At 38.8% G+C, this 23,773-nt stretch overlaps 3 protein-coding genes across 3 annotated transcripts; 1 reads left to right on the forward strand and 2 right to left on the reverse strand.

The window, feature by feature from the left end:
* Nucleotides 1-3,508: 3,508 nt before the first annotated feature.
* On the reverse strand, nt 3,509-4,479 carry LOC143410189 (olfactory receptor 1D2). Its single transcript, XM_076870921.1, has one exon. The coding sequence runs from the start codon at nt 4,445-4,447 to the stop codon at nt 3,509-3,511; it is 939 nt and encodes a 312-aa protein (XP_076727036.1). The 5' UTR covers nt 4,448-4,479.
* A 10,729-nt stretch (nt 4,480-15,208) lies between these two features.
* On the forward strand, nt 15,209-15,331 carry LOC143409839 (thymosin beta-4). Its single transcript, XM_076870398.2, has one exon. It carries the CDS (start codon nt 15,209-15,211, stop codon nt 15,329-15,331), a length of 123 nt encoding a protein of 40 aa, XP_076726513.1.
* Nucleotides 15,332-19,477: 4,146 nt separating this feature from the next.
* LOC143410211 (olfactory receptor 1A1) lies at nt 19,478-20,407 on the reverse strand. The gene has a single exon (XM_076870964.1). The coding sequence runs from the start codon at nt 20,405-20,407 to the stop codon at nt 19,478-19,480; it is 930 nt and encodes a 309-aa protein (XP_076727079.1).
* Nucleotides 20,408-23,773: the final 3,366 nt, after the last annotated feature.

Genomic DNA, 23,773 nt, shown 5'->3' on the forward strand with positions numbered 1-23,773 from the left:
AGCTGCTGACTGGGCTCTACTTTCCAATTCCACCACTGGGCTCTGCAATAGGCAAAGTTGCTAGCTGAACACTGCAGTCACCTCTAATTGGGCTGGAACACAGGATGTATTCCCTGACCAGATGTATTATCTGAGTTCTGCAGCTGGGCTGAGTTGCAGATTTGGTTCCAAGTTTAGGCCAAGTTACTGCTCAGGATGGTTGGGACCAGCTGCTAGACTCAGAAGAAATGCACAGCTGAAGATTGTCTTCCTGCCTGAGTGGAAGATTACGGGTGGGCTTTGAGGCTGAGCTGAGCTACTTTTTAAATTTCTGGGTTGTGCAAATCTATTTCCTACACTATGATAAAAGAAAGGCTTTGTGGCAGGCATCTCCTTCCCTGGGTGGGGTTTTCTGGTGAACTTTGAGGCTAAGTTGAACTATTGTATGAATGCCCAAATGGCACACATCTACCCACTATAATTGGTTGAAAGTTGTTGGGGCAAATACCTAGCTCCCTGGGTAAGGTCTTGGGATAAGCTTTAAGGCTGAGCTGAGCTACTCTTTGAATGCTCAGTTGGCACAAGTCCAGTTTCTGCATCTTGCTGAATTACTTTGTGGAAGGTATTTTTCTTCTGGGGTGGGGCCTGTGGGCCTTGGAGTGGGGTCTGAGGCAGGGTGTAGAGGTTGAATGTCTAGAGACTGAAACCAGATTGAACTTTTCACCATGACTGGCCCTGGGAGCAGCCTGCTTGGCTTTGTGGGTGGGTTATGTCACTGGCACCTCTAATTGGGCACCTCCATTGGCCACAGCATAGAGCTACCACCAAGTTCCAAGCATTGAATATGAGTAATGCCTCCTATCATTGTTTCTGTCTGACTCCAGGCAATCAAATTATACCTTTACCTGTAGTGTTCTCCATGAAGTGAGACCAAATGAGCCTCCTGAGAGGGATCATGGAGTGCTAGGGAAGCTGATTTCTGTCTTTAGTTCTCTTTTCCCACTGTAGAAATGGTGGGCCAAGGGGAATCCTCTCTTTTTGGCCCTGTGTCATCTTGAGGGAGGAAAAGGGTGATGTGGTTAAAGTAAGACTAGACTTAACTCTTCTAATGCAGTTTTTATTAGGTTCTGTGGTCCATGCACATGTCTCAGGCTTATTTCCAAGATTTGGGTGATCTTATCTGGAGGTAGCTGCTAATTGAACTTTATGTGTTTGTGATAGTGAGGCAATAAAACGGAGACCTCCTAGTCCACTATCTTGTTGATGTCACATTATTTAAAAAAAATAAGATTTCTGCTCCTTTCTCTTCTCCTTCCAACACTTCCATAATGTATTATGTGACATCACCACTTGATGGTGGCCCACAAAATCCCATAAGATTTTCTTCATTCTTATTTTCTTTTTGTTGCTCCAACAGAATGATTTAAAATGACCTGTTTTTGAGTAGCTGATTCTTTCTTATGATCTGATCTTGAAACAGCTGCTGCTGCTTCCTCTTCCTCCTCCTCCTCCTCCTCTTCTTCATTTTCCTCTTCCTCTTCCTTTTATTCCTCTTCCTCCTTTCCCTCCTCCTCCTTCTTTTGTGGTACTGGGGATTGAATCAAGTACCTTGTGCATGCTAGGCAAGTTACCTCTGAGCTATATCCCCAGCACTTTTTATTTTATTTGAAACTAGGTCTTCTTACTAAGTTGCCCAGGCTGATCTCAAACTTACATTCCTCTTACATCAGCCTCCTGAGTAGCTACAGGTATGCACCACCATATTCAGCCTGTACTTGAAGCTCTTTATTGATTTATTTCACTTCAGTTATTGTACTATTCAGCTCCAGAATTACTGTTCTAGTTTTTTTTATGGTTTATGTTTGTTGAACTTCACATTTTATTCATGTGAAATTTGTTTCCTGATTTTGTGTAATTATTTATAGGTGTTCTCTTGTAGATCACTGAACCTCTTTTGGATGATTATTTTAATTCTTTTTTTTTTTTAAAAAGAGAGAGAGTGAGAGAGGGAGAGAGAGAGAGAATTTTTTAATATTTATTTTTTAGTTATCAGCGGACACAACATCTTTGTTTTTTGTATGTGGTGCTGAGGATCGAACCCAGGCCGCACGCATGCCAGGTGAGCGCGCTACTGCTTGAGCCATATCCCCAGCCTGATTATTTTAATTCTTAGTTAGGTGGTTCATAGTTCTCCATTTCCTTAGGGATGGTTATTGGAGCTTTATTCTGTTCTTTGGTGATGTTTTGTTTCCTTGATTTTTCGTGACCTCTGGAGCCTCACATTATTAAGTGCACATTTGAAGAAGCAGTCACCTTTTCCTTCCTTTACAGACTGGCTTTGATAGGGCAAGTTCTTCACCATTCAGCCCAGTCAGAGATTCCAGATAGGCTAGGCAGGGTCTACACATGGGCAGGCCTGATGCTGGGGCATGTATGGAGGTGGGCCAACTGCTGAGGACCATGGGGAAATCCACCAGTAGGGACAGGGGGCCATCTGTTGAAATCTGTGCACTGAATGGTGGAAGCTCCTGCCCAGGGTTCTGGCTATGTCAGTTCCACCAGTGAGACATGACAGGATGGTCCTCTTGGATAGCACCCTGAAAACAGGGGAAGTTCAACATATGCTTTGTCTTCTCATGGGAGAAGTTGTGAGCTGAGAGTATCTCATTGTCCTGGCTTGGGTAGGGGTCATGAAGGTAAAATGAAACTGTTTTTTTTCACAGTTTCCAATACATCTTTTATTGCTTTTGTGCTCTACTGCAAGCTCAGTTGGATTAAGGGCTCTTATGAAGGTATTTTTATATTTGGATGGTTGATAAATCAGTCTTTGTTCTGGAGGATGAAGGATACAACCTTCTATTCTACTATCTTGATGACATCACTCTCTCACCTGTTTTTTTTTTTTTTGTTGTTGTTGTTGTTACCCAGAGGTACTTTACCACTGAGCTCTGTCCCTAGCTCTTTTTATTCTGAGACAGGATCTTGCTAAATTGCTGTGACTGTCCTCAAACTTGTGATCCTGCTGCCTCAGACTCCAAACATACTTGTTGAATCCCCCTTACCTTCAAGCTTTGTATATTTTTATGCTTTCAGCATCTCTCTTAAATAAATATATCTATATTTTACTTTATAATCAATCTGATTGAACAGTGCATTTAAACTGATATATTAGGTTCATTTACATTTACTGAAATATTATCTACTTCTCTAGTAGACTATAAACTCCAACTCATGTTTGTAACCCAGTTTGAGGGTGCCAGTAGGATGAATTGATGAATTATTGAATAGATACTTCATTCTACCTGCCAAAGTTCAGGTCAAGTGCTGGCTTTGCTGATTCATTTCTAAAGGATTTCTCTCTCTTTCAGACCATCAAAGCCCAGTGACCAACCTTCTTTATCAGTTACTGTTCACTTCCTATATATTAGTTGTTTGCTATATGAGAGAAACCTCTTAGTTACATTTGGATATATCTGACTATATATATATCTCCATGTCTCAACCTCGGTGTCCTTTTTCCAAATTACACTCAAGTGGACCGCTGACAGGGTTTCTTTAGGAGTCTTCCCAGAGCCCCATGCATGTCCTTGTTCCTCAGGCTGTAGATGAAAGGGTTCATCATGGGGGTCACGACAGCATACATCACTGTGGCTACTGAATCCTTCATGGAGTAGGTATGCAGGGGCTGCAGATATACCATACAAAGTGTCCCATAGAAGAGGGAGACCACAGCCAAATGGGAAGCACAGGTGGAGAAGGCTTTGTATTTGTTAGAGGCTGAGGGTATTCTGAGGATGGCTCTGATGATCCAGACATATGACATGACCATGAACCCTAGCGGGGTGAGGAAGATGAGGCAACCTGTGGCGATCAGCACCGTGTGGTTGATCTGGGTGTTGGAACACGCGAGTCTCAGCAGGACGTACATCTCACAGAAGATGTAATGGATCTTGCGGGATCCACAGAAGGTCACTCTGGTCATGAGGAGAGTGTGAATGAGGCCATAGAGGATAGATAGGCTCCAACATACAGTGAGCAGCAGGAGACAAAGCTTAGGGCTCATGGATGTAACATAGTGGAGGGGGTGACAGATGGCCACATAGCGGTCATATGCCATGACAGCCAGGATGAGGTTGTCCAGGGCCACCAGGGAGACCAGGAAGTAGAGCTGTGCCAGACACCCTGTGTAGGAGATGGCTTTGTTCTGGGACTGAAGGTTCACCAGCATCTTGGGGATCGTGTTGGTGACAAAGAAGAGGTCAGTAAGGGAGAGGTTGGCCAGGAAGAAGTACATGGGAGTGTGCAGGCGGGAGTCAGAGCCAATGGCCAGGATGATGAGCACATTTCCCACCACAGTGACCAGGTACATGGACAGAAATGTCCAGAACAGGATCCGCTGCTGTTCAGGAATCTCTGAGAGCCCTATGAGTAGGAATTCAGAGTCCTCACTCTGGTTTCCTCCATCCATTCCCCACTTCTCTGCAACAGGAGCACCAAAAAATGCTTACCAAATGCTCTCTATTGGATAAGGACATGAAGTAAAAAAAAAGAATCAACTGTTTCCCTTCTATTAAAAATATTACAGATCCAAGCATGGTGGCTCATGCTTTGAATCCCAGTAGCTCAGGAGGCTGAGGTAGTAGTAGCAAGAGTTTAAAGCCAGCCTCAGCAAAGATGAGGTGCTAAGCAACTCAGTGAGACCCTGTCTCTAAATAAAATAATAGGGCTGGGGATGTGGCTAGTTGTTGAGTGCCCTTGAGTTCAATCCCCGGTACAAAAACAAAACAAAACATTATATATATATATATATATAAAAATCTTAGAGCTGGTTGTGTTGAAGTGCACCTGTAGTCTCAGCTACATGACAGGCTGAGGCAGAAGGATCACTTGAGTCCAGGAGTTTGAGGGTAACTGGATGACATATGAGACTATTTCACAAAAGTTTTGAAATGTTTTTATGATTTTTACAAAATATAAACAATAAAGTAATAATGGCACAAGAACAGAACTTGAAAAGTCTTTGTGCAATGTAATCATTCCAGCAACTTCTAATTTAACATGCTCAATATTATAGGAATTTTATCTATGTCTCACATTAAATCCTGTCTTCTTAGCAATACTCTTGAGGTGTTTAATGATTAGTATGTTATTACACTGTTAGGTTTTTAAATGATATGATATTGTATAGGTTTTTTTTATATCTTTATTTATTTATCTTTATGTGTTGCTAAAGATGGAGCCCAGAGCCTCACACATGCTAGGCGAGCGTTCTACCACTGAGCCACAACTCCAGCCCAATATTGTGTAGGTTCTTAAATGATGTTTAATACAAGCCTATACATTTATAAGAAATAGTTTAATTCAAAAATAGAAATCAGCAAATAAAAATATTTGAAAGGAGTAAGGAAAGTTATCATTATTTTGTTAATATGATGATATATCTAGGAAAAATAAGACAATCAACTAAAAGACTACTTGTTAAAATGGAATTTCAGGATACTTGCAATCAAGTTTGATCTCTGCCACTTACCAGCAGACCACATCCCCAGCCCTTTCAATTTTTAAATTTTAAGATAGGGTCTTGCAAAGTTGCTTAGAGTGTTACTAAATTTTGAGGCTGGCTTTGAACTTGTGATCCTTCTGCTCAGCCTCCCAGGCCTCTGGGATTACAGGCGTGCACCACAACCTCAGTGCTATTGTTTTATTTTTATTTTTTTACTGTGTCAGCTCATTACATTTTTTGTATTTTTATTAATGAATTACAGTTAAAATTAATATTTGGGGTTTGTTTTGACATAATCATACATGCATGGAATATAATTTGCTCCATTTCAGTCCCTAGTACTTCCTCTTTCTCTCCCTTCCTGCCTCCTTCGTCCCCCACATTTATAAATGAAGTTGGCTTCTTTTTTTCCATGTCATTTGTTTTCCTTTTGGTATTATTTGACTTGCATTATGTTTCATATTAAGCTAGAATTCACTTATTGTCAATTTGGAACATTTGGAATTTGTTGCATTAGTGTAAGATATAAATTTAAAAAGAAGTTCCCTGGAATTTGTTTTTCAAAAAATAGCTTTCTTATGGCATTGAAATCTATTGATTAGGAACTAAAATTCTAGTGTGAATAACTCAAGCAATATAGAAAAATTATAAATTAGGAATAAGAAAGTCATCCTAAATTCTTCCTAGTCAACCACTGCTAACATTTTAATGGGCATACTTTCAATTTTTTTCATCTTTAGTCACTCAACAATGTGCAAGGGCATCTTTCTCCAAGTCAACATTAAAATTTATTGCCAACTTTAAGTAATCTTGTTTTTCAATTTGCATAACTTTTTATTTATTCTTAAGATTTAAAAATGTACCATTTATATTCTTTGATGTTTCTTTGCATTTTCTGATATAGTGTCTTTTCTAAAAACTATGTCTGTTTTTCTCACAGTTTTCTTTCATTCTTTCCTTATATTGCAAAGTTCATACTGTAACTATTGTGCCTATATAATTAACATTTAATTTTAGTGACTACTCCACCTACCCTTCAGAAATGATAGAAAATTCCAATCTGCTTCTCTGTAAGCAAAAAGATAGATTAAAAGTCACTTGAATAGATGTAATGGTCTAAAATAGAGGTATTATTCCAAGTAATCAGATGAGCAGTCCCTTTATGCAAAGGACTTACTTAATTAAAACAGAAAATTAAAAAAATTAAATGCATAATATTAATAGTATGCAGAATATCAAATGCATCTATCAAAAGAGACTGTTCCACTATCAAGAATCTGGCTTTTGAGTAAACAATAAGACCATTAAATTTGAAAATCTAATGGAATATGCAGTTGACTTCTGGCATGACTGTGAAGATCTCCAGTGACCCACTCTTGAGTAAAAATTGTAATAAATGAATGATTTCAAACCTCTGGAAATGATACTAAGGGCATAACACAAATAAACATCTATTTAAGTAAACAGAGGTGGGTTAGTCTGTGGCATTAGCACCAGGACCGCTCATCTCCCAACCCAGATCTTAGATTGCTGCAACCCAGAACATGCAGCTCCTTCTCCCCTTTTCTGCAGCAGGAGGGATTTTTTTTTCCCCAAGAGAAGCATGACTTTGATATTTCTTATTCTGTCCTCTGTTACCTGTTGCTGGGGTTAAATCTCAGTCCTATGTAGTCAAGAAAAGGGAGACTTCTGTTTAGCCCTCACTGTGGGAAGGGGGCTGTAGCTTGGTGTAAGTGCTGCGGATACAGAGGTCTAATCATTCTGGACCAGGCTCATGAACTATAGTTCCTTGGCAGGAGAGGGAAGCTGAGAGGACCTCAGGGTGCTGCCCTGCTTCTCCCAAGTGTTCAGTCCCAAGGAGGAGTCGCCAGAAGATTGCTTGTTTCACCACACCCACCTCAAGAACTGTATCTGGGAGATTTTGCCTTGGTTTAGAATCAGCCCTAAAACAGGCATTTCTTAATATTTTCCTCCATGGAACTGACTTTGCAAGAGAGAGTGGTGGAGGTTGTGATGAAAGGCAGTTGGGAGAAGATTCATGGATTTAGTGATGCAGCAAGCTAGTGAGCAGAAAAGCCAGCAGCTCTGCTGCAGCCAGGACAAGTACCAATCACTGACCCAAGACAAAATGATTCCTTCCAAGAAGTCAGATTTGACTGAGTTAGTCTGTTTTTGCAATTTATGCTTTTGAATGAAATAGACATCGTTACCCCAAGTACATGTATGAAGACATGAATGGTGTGACTCTACCTTGTGTACAACCAGAGAGATGAAAAATTGTGCTGTATATGTGTAATATGAATTGAAATGCATTCTTCTGTCATGTATAACAAATTAGAATATAAAAAAGAAGAAATAGCCAAGTCTGGCAATGAGTGGTGTTAAACAGCTGAATGTGGGCAGGGAAAGCTAGCCAGAGAGCCCTTTCAATACCTCTGTCAGGTCATGGTGACTGTGGGTACTACATAAGTAAATAACAATAAACCCCAGGAGGAGAGCTATAAGAAGTCATATAAAATGTTCCAATTAAAAAAATAAAATGAGGCATGAAAAGAAACAGGAATGTATGATCGACAGGCCATGACAGATATCAGACCTATGATAACAACATAATGTCAGGTTGAACAGAAACAGGCCCCAAAGTAGCCATTAAATATGATCACAAAGTTAAAGGAAAGCATGATTAAACATATTTAATGACAATGTCATGTCAAAGAAAGAATATGAATAAAAAGAAAGTATAAAAAAGAATGAATGGAAATGTTGGAGTTTTGATATGTATAATAATTGACATTAAACTTTTGAATGAGGTTCAATACTAGTTTCAAATTAGCAGAAGAAACACTAGCAATCCTGAAGATAGGTTGATACAAATGATACAAACCTCAAAACAGAAAAAAAATGAACAAAAACTGAAAAAAATGTGGGACACCATTAGGTATACAAACATCTTATGGAAGTATAAGGAAAGAAAGAATAAAAAAAATATTCAAAGAAGAATGGCTGAAAACGCCCCCAATTTATGGAAAACCACTAACCTACACATATAGGAAGCTCAAAAACTTCAAATAGTATACCCATAACGATACCCACTGTAGGCCATAACACTGAAAGAAGATTTTGAGTCAGAGGTTTGAATTCAAATCCCAGTTGAAACATGCAAGAATTGTGAACACATACAAGCATTTTGAAAACATACAAGCATTTTTTTGAGCAAACTGTTACCCTTTAATTAGCCAGATAATGGGTTAAGTGCTATAGATATTTTTATATACTATACTATAGTATATAAATATATACAGAGGTACTATATACAGAGGTTTTATTTAGTCTGCAAGGGAACCATTTGTTTCTCTTATCCCATTTTAGAGATGAGGTGACAGAGATTCAGAAGGTTAATGAGTAACTAATAGAGTTGGTATTTGACTGCATCTCCTTCAACCTCCAAATTCCATACCCTAACCGCTCTGCCACACATTAAGAGTAATAATGCTTGCCTCAGCCAGAATTGTGAAGAAATGATGTATGTGGAAACACTCTTGGAACATTAAAGATTTATTGTAAATTAGAGGGGCTATTGGGGATGACTGAGGGAGTCCTATTGACCAATTCCTCTAATTTGTGATATTTTCCCAGCCCTTTGCAATATCTAATCTCAATCCTGGGCTTGCTTCTGCCCCTCTTTCAGACAGGAACAGCCTCAGCCCACCCTGGGACTGCAGGGAAGGATGTTGAGCTGGCAATTCTTTTGTGTCAGGCCCTGCACAGGAGAGATGAGAGCCCGGGAACTCATCATTCTGGGCTGCCTGTACAAAGGAGTGTGGGCTGTCTAGGTCAGGAATGAGGGTGTGACAGAAAGACAGTGAGGCTGTTACCAGGAGGATCTAAGTGCTGAGAAAGCAAAGCTTGCTGGGGAGGAAGTGAATTTCCCATCAGAGGGGACACACAGACAGGAAGCAAGAGCCTGTGGGCTGAGAGATTGTTTCAGTGCAAGGAGGTGATGATTAGGGGTCTCTTTATATATAAAGAATTGGAATCAAATTATGCAGTAATGATGTGGTGGTCCTTTGGCATTTGAGTGGAACTTCTAGAGACTGTATCCTGAATCTTTTATTTGTTACTTATATACTTCTCCTGTGGTTCTATACCATTATTTCTTGCAGTGGACAACTGCAGTTTTGAGCTGAGGATCTGCCCAACAACGCAATGTGATTTGATGGTGGAGAGGAGTGGTGACTAGGAGTTCCATGCTGCGTGTTTGCCTTGTGTTAGCCCACCACATGGAGGAAGGAGAAAACCTGGAAACTTGTGACCAGCAAAAAGGAAGCTTCTTGCCACTTAGAAAGAATAAAGAATTGTAGCTGGGTGTGCTGGTGCTTATAATCCTGGCTATTCTGGGACAGGAGGATTGCAAATTTGAGGCCAGCTTTAGCAACTTTGTGAGATCCTCTCTCAAAAATAAAAAGAACTGGGGGCTGGGGCTGTAGCTCAATGGTAGCATGCTTGCCTAGTGTGCATGAGGCACTGGGATTTGATCCTCAGCACTACATAAATGTAAACAAATAAAATAAAGGTATAAAAATACAATAACATAAAAATAAAAAAGAACTGTTATAAAGAGCACGTGAGTTCAATCCCCAGTATTGGAAAAATCAACAATGACAAAACAAAACAACAACAACAACAACAACAACAAAAAAAAAAAAACAAAAGAATTGCAACAGAAGGGACTGGAGTATAGCTCACCAAATGCAATGTCCTGGGTTCAATTTTCAGGAACACAAACAACCAAAACCAAAACCAAAATTAAATGACCACAAAAAGAATTTGCAAATGGAAGGAGGAACTTTCATTCCCCTGAGATGACTGAAGTCTTGGGTAGCCTGGGCCACCATGTCTATTTCTGCCATGGAGAATATTCTTCCACCTTCTAAGACTCTAGCAGAAACTACTTCCTTCCAGTCTGGCTCCTGAAATTCAAGCTCTCTGGGACATCTGCATGACAGGAGGGACAGTCGGGGCCAGATGACAAGACTGGGAAAGCCAGAAGACCTTCAGAGGAATTGAAGCCTCTGTTTTCTAGTGCTTGATGCAAGAGTCTCCCACACTTTACTGAGTGTCAGGATCACCTGTGGTGCTTCAGAGGAGAATGCTGATCTCCTGTCCTTTCCCCTTAAAGTCCTGGTCCTATTTTGAGAACCAAGACTCTTTAACCAAGCACCTGGTGGTGCTATTCTTAGGAAACTCTGCTCAGAGTCTGGAAGAGTGAGTAGGTTCTGGACCTTGGTGTGCTCAGATGGTCCTTGGAGGCACAACCCTTCTAATATGTGGCTCAGCTGTGAGTGGAGGGATTTCAGGGGCAATATGTAAAAGGACCCAGACTCGCAGAGGCTCTGGCACCTCCTCCATTCTGTCCGTTCTACTAGAGCACAACTTCCTGGAGCTCCCTCATCTCATCTGAACAGCCGTTCTTGCAGGTGGTGGGAATCACAGGCAGCAGGGCATGTGGCAGTGATTTGAAAACCATACAGCACTTAAAAGATTTGAAGGCTTGTTCTATTACTTTAAACACCAAGAGGTTAGATTACATAGTATGTGAAAAACAAAATAGAGGTGAGAGGGAGAGAAAGGGGGATGGAGAGAAGAGGAGAGAATAGAATAGAGAAGAGAAGGCAAGCCTGAGACCTTACCTACTGACCTTACCCACTGCTCTGTGCAGTTCTTGGAGTTCTCTGGTTCAGCTGTTACCACTTTTCTCCTATACAGGATAAAAAGGGCATAAGGAACTCTAATGCATAATTTTCTGAATAGGGCTTAATGATTTGTGTTTTGGCTAAAGATGAGGAGCAGGAACTTGTTCCCTGGGTCTCAGTCCCTATAAAATGGGAGACAGAATTTAAGACTTTTTATGCCCTAGTTGGTCTGGGGGATCTGAGAACTGAGGCTTGGATCCCAGTTTCATGTAGAACGGGGCTGAACAGGGCCGAACAGGGCCCATTTATCAGTTTTGGAGAGGCCTTGGGGAGGCAATCCCAAGACAGCTTCTTGAGATGAACACAGATAATTGCTCCAATGTTGATATTTAGCGGCAAAGATCTTGGGAAATGAATCTAGTTTACAAGAAGTAAACACATCATTACTGTGCAGCAGTCCTAAAAGTTGCCCTACGCGTAAGGATATGTGAAAAATAAAGAAGAATCTACACATTCTGAAACCCAGCTTTGAGCCATTAGAGATCTGGAAAATCTCAAACACTAATCTTGGCTCAAGATGGTTTCAAGTTGTTTTAAATACTAAAGTAAAAGCAACTGAAAAAAATCATGTTTGGAGGAAAACAATGTCCCTTAGACCCCAAATTATTTTTCTCAATATTTTTTTAAGGATAATATCCAACACATAAACAAAGATAAGTAGATATATGAGGAAATAAGATTTCAAAAGCAAGGACCAATATGAAGAGACCCCAGATGTGAAAGGCAAAATAGAAGTGAGAGGGAGAGAAAGGGGGATGGAGAGAAGTGGAGACAGCTGACCCAGAGAACTCCAAATGCTAATTATCAGACACAGGCTGAACAAAAATACTTATGCTTATGTTTAGGTGATAAAATGAAGCTGGAAAGTGAAGGAGGAATTTTTAAAAATGGAAGAGTCATGGGTACTTAGAAGAAAGGCATACTGCTAGCACTCCAAAAGTTAACCTGTATTTCCTTTTAGTCACTGTTCCTGCCAGGGTAACGTCATGTCCCTTTAAATCACCCTTTTCAATCCTCACCAACACTTATCTTTTATTTTTTTGATAATGGTCATTCCAACAAGTGTGAGGTGATATTTCATTGTGGTATAATATCTGTTCTTATTTAAATTAATATCAATTTAATTGGCTACATCCTCTATTCTTTAACAATTGTTATATTGTATATGTCTATGTTATATTTTGATATAGTACATATCACATTATGTATCCATTACATTTTATTCTGAAGGTTATATATTTGAAACAACCTCCCCCAAACTAGTACATCAAACTCATGATTTCATGAGTACCACTTTTAGCTAAATAAAAAAAGTGAGCCAATATGAAGTCAATTTAAATACCTGTCACCTTTTTTAACAGTCACTGTCTCATGGCCAGATTTGCTTGTTTTATTTCCAATTTCCTCCTCATCCCTTATTCCTTTAGATTTACTTTGAACCAAACTCTAGATATCATTTCACTGGTAAATTTCTATGTGTATCTATAAAAACAGAAACTCTTAAGGAAAGAGTTATATATTTATGTATTTTTAAAGAAAATAACCAATAGGTCATTATCTCACCTAAAAATTTAACACTAATTTATTTGTATCACCAAATATCTAGTATGGTTCATATTCACTACTGCCTTATACAGGTAAAAATAATTCATTACTTAAGAATTAGAAAATAAAGAACAAATCAAACCCAAATTAAGAGAAGGAAAGAAATAAAAGTCAGAACTGAAGTAAACAAAATGAAGAATTTAAAAATATATACAAAAGATCAATTAAACAGTTTTTTTTTTAAAAAGATAGACCTGACAAAGCTTTAGCCAGGCCACCCAACAGGGGAAAAAGAGAGAGAGAAAACTTAAATAAATAAAGTAAGAGATGAATAAGGAGACATTATAACTGATACCACAAAAATAAAAAAAAAGATCATTAGAAACTCTTATGAATGATTATATGAGAACAAATTGGAAAACTTAGAAGAAATGGATAAAATTCTGCACAGCACAGGAAAATAGAAGGGTGAAGAGGCAGATTGCCTACAAAATGGGAGAAAATCTGTGCCAGCTTTTCATCTGACAGAGGATTGATATCCCAAATAATAAAGAACTTGGAAAATGTAATACCAAGGGACAAGTGATCCAATCAGAAAATGGGCAGATGAGCTGAACAGGCACTTCTCAAAAGAACAAATATACAGATGGCAAATAGACACATGAAAAAACACTCAACATCTTTAACCATCAGGAAAATGAACATCAAAACTACACTGAGATTTCATTTCACCTGTCAGAATGACTATTTTTATATTAAGTAAAAAACCAAACCAAACCAAACAAGAAATGCTAGTGATGATTCAGGGAAAACAGAACATTTACACACTGGTGGTGGGAATGTAGATGAGTATGACCAGTCTGGATAACAGTATGGAGATGCTTCTAAAAGCAAAAAAAAAAAAAAAAAAATAGAACTTTACTTCGTGACCCAGCTTTACCACTCCTGAGTACATACCAGAAGGAATCAGTCGGCATGCAGTAGGATCCCAGCATATCCATGATTATCATGGCACTATACACAATAGCTAAGCCATGGTGTCTGCAGTGTGAAAGTAGAAAGGCATACAACAGATGAATGAATAAAGAAAATGTGGTACATATACACAATGGAATATTAGCCATAAAGAAGAAGAATAAAATTATGGCATTTGCCAGTAATGGACAAACCTGGAGACTATCATGCTAAGTGAAATAAGCCAATCCCGCCCCCCCCCCCAAAAATCAAAGGCTGAATGTTCTCTCTGATATGTGGATGCTAACACTAGGTGGTGAGTGGGGAATAGAAGTTCATTGGATTGACAAAAGGGAATGAAGGGAAGGGAGGGATGATGGGAATAGGAAAGACAGTAGAATGAATAGGACCTAAGTTTCCTATGTTCTTATATGAATACACGACTAGTGTAACTTTACATCATGTTTAATTACCACAAAATGGGATCCTAATTAGAATAAGTTATACTTCATGTATGTATATAATATATCAAAATGTACTCTACTGTACATGTATATCTAAAAAGAACAAATAAAAAATTTAAAAAAGAAAGTTTGTAAGGGGACTGGATATGATCAGAGGATGTTATGTACATGTTAATATATATATAAAAACATACAATGAAACCCATTATTTTGAATAATTAAATGTGCTAATAATTATGGTAATAAAAAGAAAACTACAGATAATGATGTGGCCGTGTCCCTGTAGTATGCTGTTTTTAAGTCATTTGGGTATAGACCAAGGAGAGGGATAGCTGGGTCAAATGGTGGTTCCATTCCCAGTTTTCCAGGGAATCTCCATACTGCTTTGCATATTTGCTGCACTAATTTGCAGTTCCACCAGCAATGTATGAGTGTACCTTTTCCCCCACATCCTCGCCAACACTTACTGTTGTTTGTATTCATTCCACTATCATATATACATTTAGAAATTAATTTAAAAAAACTACAAACTGATATCCTTGATAAATTCGGTAAAATTCAACATCTTTTCATGATTCAAACCCTCAACAAATTAGGTATAGAAGTGACGTACCTCATCACAATAAAGGCTGTGTAGAACATTGTGCTAAATGTGGAGAAGCTGAACGTGTATCTTCTAAGGTCTGGAGCAGACCCAGGAAGTCCTCTTTCACTACTCCTAGTGAATGCAGTACTGAAACTCTTGACCAGGGTTAAGCAAGAGAAAGAAGTAAAGACCACCCAAACTGGAAAAGAAGTTAAATGTTCCTGTTTGCAGATGACATGATTTTGTACATAGAAAAACCTGAAGATTCCACCAAAAAACTGTTGAAACCAATAAATAAATTTAGTAAATCTGTAGATATTTATCATTTCTTTATCTTAAAACTTCAAAATCCCCACTTGGCCATGGTCACTGAGCAGATCAGACTTCTCTTGTTCACGCTTCTTGCTCCGCTTCCTCTGAGACCATGTCTGATATGGCTGAGATCGAGAAATTCGATAAGTCCAAACTGAAGAAGACAGAAACACGAGAGAAAAATCCTCTGCCTTCAAAAGAAATGATTGAACAGGAGAAGCAAGCAGGCAAATAGTAATGAGGCGTGCACCACCAATATGCACGGTATATTCCACAAGCATTGCCTCCTTATTTTACTTCTTTTAGCTGTTTAACTTTGTAAGATGCAAAGAGGTTGGATCAAGTTTAAGTGACTGTGCTGCCCCTTTTCACATCAAAAAATCGAGAACTACTGACAACAAAGGCCAGGCCTGCCTCTCCCATCTGCCTGTCTGGCTGGCAGAGAAAGAAAAGAACTTGCCTGTTGGTGAAGGAAGATGTTGGGTGGGAGGATGGTGAATCTAGAGTAAGATCCAAGCTGTTCCAAGGTGTCCTTCAGCCTGTAAAATGCAGTTTAATCAGAGTGCCTTTTTTTTTTTTTGTTCAAATGATTTTAATTACTGGAATGCACAATTTTTAAATATGCAAATAAAAAGTTTTAAAACCTGAAAAAAATTCAAAATCCTTTCTTCTAGCTTTTGAAATGTACAGTAATAACTGTGATCTATATCACCCTCATGTGCAATAGCTCACCTAGGGTTCTTGATCCATCTAACTGCAGAGTAGTACCCATTAACCACCTTCTCCCCATCCCACATGTATTTCCATAACTTATCAACTCCACTCTGACCTATGCTTTGTTACTTTTTTACTCCAAGGCTTCAAGTGTTCTTTCTACGATTTTAATTCAAAAACCTCCACAACAGTCACGGGAATTCTTAAAAACACATTCCAGATGGAACTAATTAGACTTAAATTACTCTCTTGTTCATTATTGTCATTAAAGGCATCCTATTCCTGTTAGTGGCTCAACCTCAAAACCCTGAACATCTGCTGCTATCACAATTGTTTCCATTTCCACATTATCTCTGTATTTAGGGTTTATATCTTCATTCCACACATGTGTGAGATCATGTGGTATTTGTCTTTTTGTGCCTGACTTATTACACTTATCATAATGTCCTTAGGCCCATCCATACTGTTGAAAATGACAAGATTTAATTCTCTGCATGACCAAATTGTATGGTTGATTTGACATCCTGCATCTTTCTTAGTAAAAGACATGGAATAATTCATTTAATATTTCAAAAATATGATTCTTATCTGTAAAGGAGTGCTATTTAGTCTATGCTATAGAAATATGTTGAAATCTTCCAGATTGCTCTTAGAGATGTCTGATTAAACTCCCGACCTCCCTTACTTTTTTGTCTCTACCTAATCCTTGAGGAGAGATAAGCATCATTGTTTCATGCAGAGCTTTTATCTATATATCATCTTTCTATCTATCATAATTTTATAAACACTCTGGAACTTACTACCAAGCCTGAAAATTAGGACTGTGTTCATATCCTACATCTAACCACCTGGTACCCCTAGTTTCATTCCCCTGACTATGCCCTCTTGAACTTCCTCTCATCTGAGCCCTGTGGTCATTTATTTTTAATGCACTTTTATGGCATGTATGTATATTCTTGAAAATAATGTATTTTTGGTTGTTTTAATTGTTTACAGCCTTATAAAAAGGATATTAATAATAATCTTTGGGAATTTGAATTTTGAAAATTTAATGTTTTGTTGCTAAGATTCAAACAAATTATAGTGTGACTCCGTAGGCTACTCAGGGGAAAAAAAAGAGATTTCTCTGTTGGTGAGGGTGAGTAACCCCAATGAGCAAGGACATCACGTTGTTGCTATACGATGGAGGACAAAGAGGACTGTCTGGAGTTTTGTGTGGGATGCCTCTTAATATTTCCATGACCAACAAATAAAACAAATAGCAACTCCATAAGATCCCCTTGCCCCCAAAAGTGCTTTTGAGGGTTTATATTTCCCCCAAATAGAAGTCACCTCTGCAAGTAAAGACTGAGCGGCAGCTGAGTGGTCCTCAGAGATTAGAGTGTCAGAGATGTGGTCATCCCTAGGTTCTGATACCACCACAACCTTTCCCCTTTTATTACACTGGCTCTGAAGGAAGTCACTTCCTGCACTCAATAATCACTGGGCAACCTCAGCATTCTTTTCCCTTTTGTTAGTCTTTCAGAATGCACCTTTGTATTAGATTCTTTGTATTCAGTGTTTTTGGTTTAAATGTAACAGATGTGATTTCTGTTTCCTTAACCATCCTAAGGAAACTTCATTAATATAAAAGCTATCAAGGCTTTTCCAAACTTAGTCAATCCTAGGGTTTACATAGAGTAACTTAAATTACTATGTTAATATTATTTCAGGACAGCATGCTTGACAGAATCAAAGGAAGATGGCTCAGACAATGAATTGAAAGACAGGGGCAGTAGTTTTTATTTGTAATGGAATCTATACATGTACATATAGATTCTTATGATTATTGTAGGAAATAAAGAAAGGAAGGTCAACTTCCCTTGTCTAACTTAATGCAGAGGAATAATGTGAGTTTGATTTCAACAGTTAGGTGTTTGGACTTCTCCTAAGAATATATATTTTCTCAGGTCTTCTTCTGAAGTGTTCTCTTTGGCACTTAATGTTTCTCTATAGAAAATATTTGAAATATTTTGTTATATTTGACGTTATTGAGTTATACCCATAGCAGAAATATTAACCTTGTATACATTAATTAAATATATTATGGAAGGATTCACTTATTCATTTAACACAATTTTATGAAGTAGTTACTGTATGTCAGCTGTCCTAAGTGCTGAAGTAGAGCAGGGAACAAGACAGATCCCCAACCTTCACATTCAGGCTGGGAGAGACAGAGAACAGATAAATTTATGTGACATTTTCATTGCCTAACCTTGAAAATGCCCTAATAAAACACCTTTATTTACTGCATCCTGTGGTCATTCATTCATACAAGTTTATATTAAGTTGTAATCAAATCCTTTTCAGTTCAAAAGAAGATAATTTTGATAGTTCTCATCCTTGGTGTTTTAGGGTCCCAGATCATGTTAAAATGTGAGTACCATCATCTTCAAAAATTCATGGACAAATTCTTGGCAACATGAATTATATATAGAAGACAATAATTTTATATTTTACCTGGAAGTTAAAAAAACTGGATAATAAGACAACCTGTATATTATTCTAAGATATACTCAAGCCATCTTTTAAGAACATTTTTTTTGGAAAAATAAGATTGATGAGGAATCATTTATATGTCATTAATGTTTTGAGAAAGTTTTCTGATTTTCTTATGAGTAGAACAAAACTAGGATTGTGGGGTTCCTTAGTGGGTATTCAGTGATGTGCTGGGTTAACTCTGTTTTTGGGAATGTTACCTATATAATCAGAATTAATGGCCCAAATCATGGCCTCGTCTTCCCTGCGCCACTCAAGAGAAATCCAGTCACGTCATTATCAACACTGGTCTTTTTTCTTCGTTTATTATATGGCACCTAAGATTTTGATCATTGTAGTTTTATTTTGTATTAGAATGAATTATACCCACATTGATTTTATTTATTAGAGCAGAATCATTATTACTTCAAACCATGAAAAACCTAAATTACCATCATTTTGGTAAAATTTTAGGGAGAACTCTATGATCTTAAAAGATAGTCTATTTTAATCAATATGAAGGAAGCACAAAAATATATTCCTGAAAGATTTTAAGGATGGATAAATCAGGTCCACTCTGATTATCTGTAATTATTATCAGATTGCATATTAGAGACATTATTATCATTCACCCACTCCACCTCTGCCAGCGTTTACTAGATGTACCTTATATGACCAGGATTGTGACGATAGTCTTGTGTTGATCTATCTTCTCAGCTCTTGCCCTCAGGCTTGCAAGCCTAGTAGGCAGGATTAAGCATAATAGTCAAATAAAAATGCTGAGCTGTAGTCTTCAAAGCATGAGTTACTGTGACCACTCTGTGACACCAGCAGGGCAGATATTATTGTTTTAATATGTAGATGTAGAAGCCTAGGCTCAAACTTTTTTTCAACTTTACCGTGCTAGTCAATTTTGTAGGGGGGATGTGAACCCAATAGCTTGTGCTGCTGATCAGCCAACAGAAATAGCAATGTGGTCAAAGTGATAATTTCCATAAATTGTTTCACTAAATGGTTATAAAACTTTGGAGACTAGGAATTTATGGCTGCAAAGTTTAGAGGCAGCTTCTTGTAAGAGATAACATTGGAGGTGGAATTCCAAGTTCCTCCCAGTGGTGAGCACTGTGTGCAGTGTATGACCTCACATTGGTTATGAAGAGCTTCTACTGTGAAAGAGTTTTTTCAGAGCAGCCTTCATGTCTTGGTTTCTCAGACTGTAGATGAAAGGATTTAACATTGGGGTCACAGCCATATACATCACAGTTATCACAGCATCCTTTAGGCTGTAACTGGTCAGAGGTCGGAAATACATGCCCATGACTGTCCCATAGTACAAGGAAACAACTGTGAGGTGAGAACCACAGGTGGAGAAGGCTTTGCGTACACCCTTCGTGGATGGAACACGGAGGACCGTGGAAAAGACACGAACATAGGAGACAACGATGCACAGTAATGGCACAGAGAAAACACCAACCCCTAGGTACATCATCTTCACATTCAAGTGTATGTCAGAACAGGACAGCTTAAGCAAGGGGGAAATGTCACAGTAGAAGTTGGCCACTTCCTTGCTGCCACAGAAGGACAAACCAGCTGTGAGCAGAGTGTGAGGAAGGGCATTGGCGTTTCCAATCACCCAGGATGCAACCACCAGCAGGACACAAGATCTTGGACTCATGATGGTTGTATAATGAAGAGGGCGGCTGATGGCCATGGCTCGGTCATATGCCATTGCTGCCAGCATGTAGCTGTCTGTGTTACCCAAGGCTATCATGAAATACATCTGTGTCAGGCATCCCCCAAAGGAGATGGCTTTGCTGTCCAGGAGATGATTGGCCAGCATCTTAGGGATGGTTACAGAGGAGAAGAATATGTCAACAAGGGAGAGGTTGGCCAGGAGGAAATACATGGGGTTGTGGAGGTGACTGTCAGAGAGAATGGCGAGGATGATGAGCAAGTTTCCCATGACTGTGATGGGGTAAATGAACAGGAAGAGGATGAAGAAGAAATCCTCCTGCTTCTGCTGACCTGTGACTCCCAAGAGGATGAACTCCATGGTAGAAGACTGGTTTCCTTCCCTCATGGTTCCTTCAACATGAAAGGTGAGAAGAGTCCAGAATTATTAGTGCCATTATTGTGCATTATGATCTTCTGTATGCAGCACTTCCGACTCCAGTGATCTGCTTTCTCAATGCCTGCCTTCATAAAATCCAGAGATATTCAAACTTTGAAGAAACATTTCTGTTGGTCTCTGGGACTAACTGACATTCACCCCAGACATTCATGTCTGAGAAGTGAGCAATGTGTGAATCAGAAGTGCTCATCCTCCCTTGTTAGCACACCATAAACTCAAGACTCAATCATTTCATAATTGAATCTCATATTCTACAGCCTAGAGTCCATGTTAGACCTTATGGAAAAATCAAAATATGTGCCAAATACAGTTTATTCATTCATTCATTCAGTGGATAAGGCATAGTCCCTGCTTTCAAGGTCCTGATAATTTAAAGACAGAATCACACACTGATTTGATTATATATGATAAGGAACAGACAGCCTTTGGAGTTTTTGGCTAAGTTCTCCAGGGCAAAGGATCTGTTGGTAGATGGACTGACCTTAAGATGTGGAATTGTTCTATTGACCAAACAAAGAGTGATCCCAGACCTCATAAGGTAATGGGTCTGTATGGGGCATTGGGAAACTGTAAATCTCAAGGATCTCTGGGTTTAGGTTCTACCAAAATAAACTCAGTGAATTTTCTCCCCTGGTGTCCCATTTTGAAAGTAGACTTTTGCCACTTCCTTTAAGAGACTGTATATCTGACAAGCCCTCAAGTATGAGCTTATATAAGGAATGCATAATCACCATGCATTTCTTTTTATTATTCTCTTTTGGTTTTTAGTTTTTTCTTGTGGTGCCTTATGCAACTGTACAGTAGCTACAACTACTGCTCAATAAACTCTCAAGTCTATTTTGGCAAGCCTGATATTTCCATATCCAGCTATACTTCCAGTTTATTTGCCCAAACCCCACACACTGCACATTCAGACTAAGAATGAGATTGAAAGACATGGGGGATAAGAAAACATCCATTTTATATTTTTGATTCCTCCATATTAATAATTTTGGAGTATTGTTTATTGCATACAATAATAAGCTTTCCCTTAATATTTCTTTAGTAAAATCCTGGTTTGTTTTTTGCATTCCCCACATGTGGGATGTTCAAAGCACAACCAGACAATTTATCTGTTATCTATACATATGATGTGCTGTTTTTTCACTTAAAATAGTGATTACATACCTCAGTATTTTTCCTTAATGTTTCAGTGCTTCAGCTCAGAATATCTTACTCTTCTAGCTGAAATATCATTAGTTCTTCCTTCACTGCTCCATCACAGGTTCCTCTTTGACACATATTGCAGTCTAAGGCATAATATCTATGTCAAACTACTAGCTGCTTGTCTAAATCTATGCTGTTCTCTTCATCTTGGACACAAGTAGACTACATTTCCCAGGCTCCCTTGGGTTGAGATTTGTTCATGTGACCAACTTCTGGCCAATCAGCTTATGTGTTCCAGTACTGGGCTTCCTCTACTGTCTCTTGTGCCAAATGTATGCAAATGTGGAGGATGCTGAATGTGATGATAGAGTCACAGGGGAGGGAGGAGAGTCTATCCTAGTTCTCCTCCTCCAGGAGAGACACCCACCATCAAGAATACACACATGGAATGTTACTTTGCCATTTTTGTGATCAATTATTGTGGTAGCCTGTGTTTCATAAGTAATTCACCATTTTTTTTTCCTAATAGAATTGTACTAAAAAATCCCTAAATATATAATTGATTCTTTCACCAATTCTCAGTGTTTCCTACAGTAATATGTGAGTTACATATTAGGCATGGGGGATGGAGGTCTACTTACCTCTGTCATATCTAATCAGGATGTGCTTTCTCATCTCTACCTCTAAAGAAGTTTGGGTTTGTCTTTTATGTTGTCTTTTCTCTTCTTCATCTAGAATCCCTATGCCTCAGATTTCAAAGAGTTCTGTAAACCTGGAGGCTCAGAGACTATGTCCATCTCATATGGTATAGAATGTAAGATTTGAGGTTGGGCTCTTGGCAATATGGCTGACTAAGCTGATGTTGACAGCTTCCATTCTTAAAAAACACATAGAAAGTGTAGATCAATATAAACATAAAACCCCCATCAAACACATAGCCAAACTTAAAAGGAAAAGATGGGAAGACTGCAGTATGAAAAAGAAAAAGAAACCTCAGAGCAAGAATTATATGCCATAAGTGAGGCTGTGTTAGTCCCTTGTGGTTTGTAATTGGACATTAGGTAGGTTCTCAGAGGTAGGGTATGGGGCTTTTGTGCCTTTTTGGTACAGATGATGTGGACCTAGATCCACATACTGATTAATAGTTATGAATAAAGTGGTTGAAGTGCTGGCCTAATTTGTGGAAAAAGCAGCAGAAAGATTTTGCCCAATAGAAATTTTATTAAAAAAAACCCAAAGTTCAAAATATATGTTATGCATTTTTATCAGGAGCAGAGGGTACAGGACAGGACAGGGAACAGGAAGATATCAGTCTGGAAAGAAGTCTGAATTTTATATTATAGAGGATTTTGATCCAATGCAAGAGTTTTATATTTTATTCATTAGGTACTAAGAATATTAATAGAGAGGCTGTGGGGTCCACTAACCCATTCTGGTTGGTTCAGTGTAAATGTATGTATTTGAGCATGTACATTAAATGACCTATGAATATGGCAACATTTTGACTGACAGTCCAGTGTAGGGATAACCTCGCAGTGATAAGAAAAAAAGAATTCAAGAAAGTAAGAAAGAGTGGCACCAAAATAGGAGAGATGGATGGTATAATCAGTGCAGGAACTAAAGCAACAGGGAACCAGCAGAGAGAGGTTTCTGAGCACAGGGACTTCAGGATGGCATGCCAAGGTGTTCAATATTAGAGTGTGGTCACACAGAGAGAAGATTTCTTTGGAAACTATGGAGGAGGTGAAAAGACCCTTAGCCCACCAGGCAGAGGAGTGGGAGGTGCATCCACAAGAAAGCTAGAGGCAGAGTCAGAGCCTTGAGTTCACTGGAGGGAAGTCAGATTCTCAAACACTGCTGGCCACCAATATCCACTTCCTGGGACATGTGTGTGCTCTGAGAAGTCAGTGACATGAGTGGGATGGTGCTGAGGACAATTTTTCAGAGACAGACAAGGCCAAGTGCTTCCCCTTGGGACAACAAAGATGGCTGAGGAGGTATCCTTCGTGTGCTTTAGATTCTTATCAGTGCTTTGACAAGGAGACACCACCACCTTGTGAAAGGCTCATTCCTAGGCACAAGTGAGTATAGGAGTAGACGGCATCTCCTCTCTTAAGACCACGCACTGTGTGAGAGTGTATGCACACAGCACATGCCACACACAGACTC

This window comes from Callospermophilus lateralis, chromosome 11 (assembly GCF_048772815.1).
Source record: "Callospermophilus lateralis isolate mCalLat2 chromosome 11, mCalLat2.hap1, whole genome shotgun sequence".
Classification (NCBI taxonomy): domain Eukaryota; kingdom Metazoa; phylum Chordata; class Mammalia; order Rodentia; family Sciuridae; genus Callospermophilus; species Callospermophilus lateralis.

What these genes read in the sequence shown, in the direction of transcription:
- LOC143410189 (XM_076870921.1), bottom strand. Translation starts at nt 4,447, where the DNA reads ATGGATGGAGGAAACCAGAGTGAGGACTCTGAATTCCTACTCATAGGG.
- LOC143409839 (XM_076870398.2), top strand. Translation starts at nt 15,209, where the DNA reads ATGTCTGATATGGCTGAGATCGAGAAATTCGATAAGTCCAAACTGAAG.
- LOC143410211 (XM_076870964.1), bottom strand. Translation starts at nt 20,407, where the DNA reads ATGAGGGAAGGAAACCAGTCTTCTACCATGGAGTTCATCCTCTTGGGA.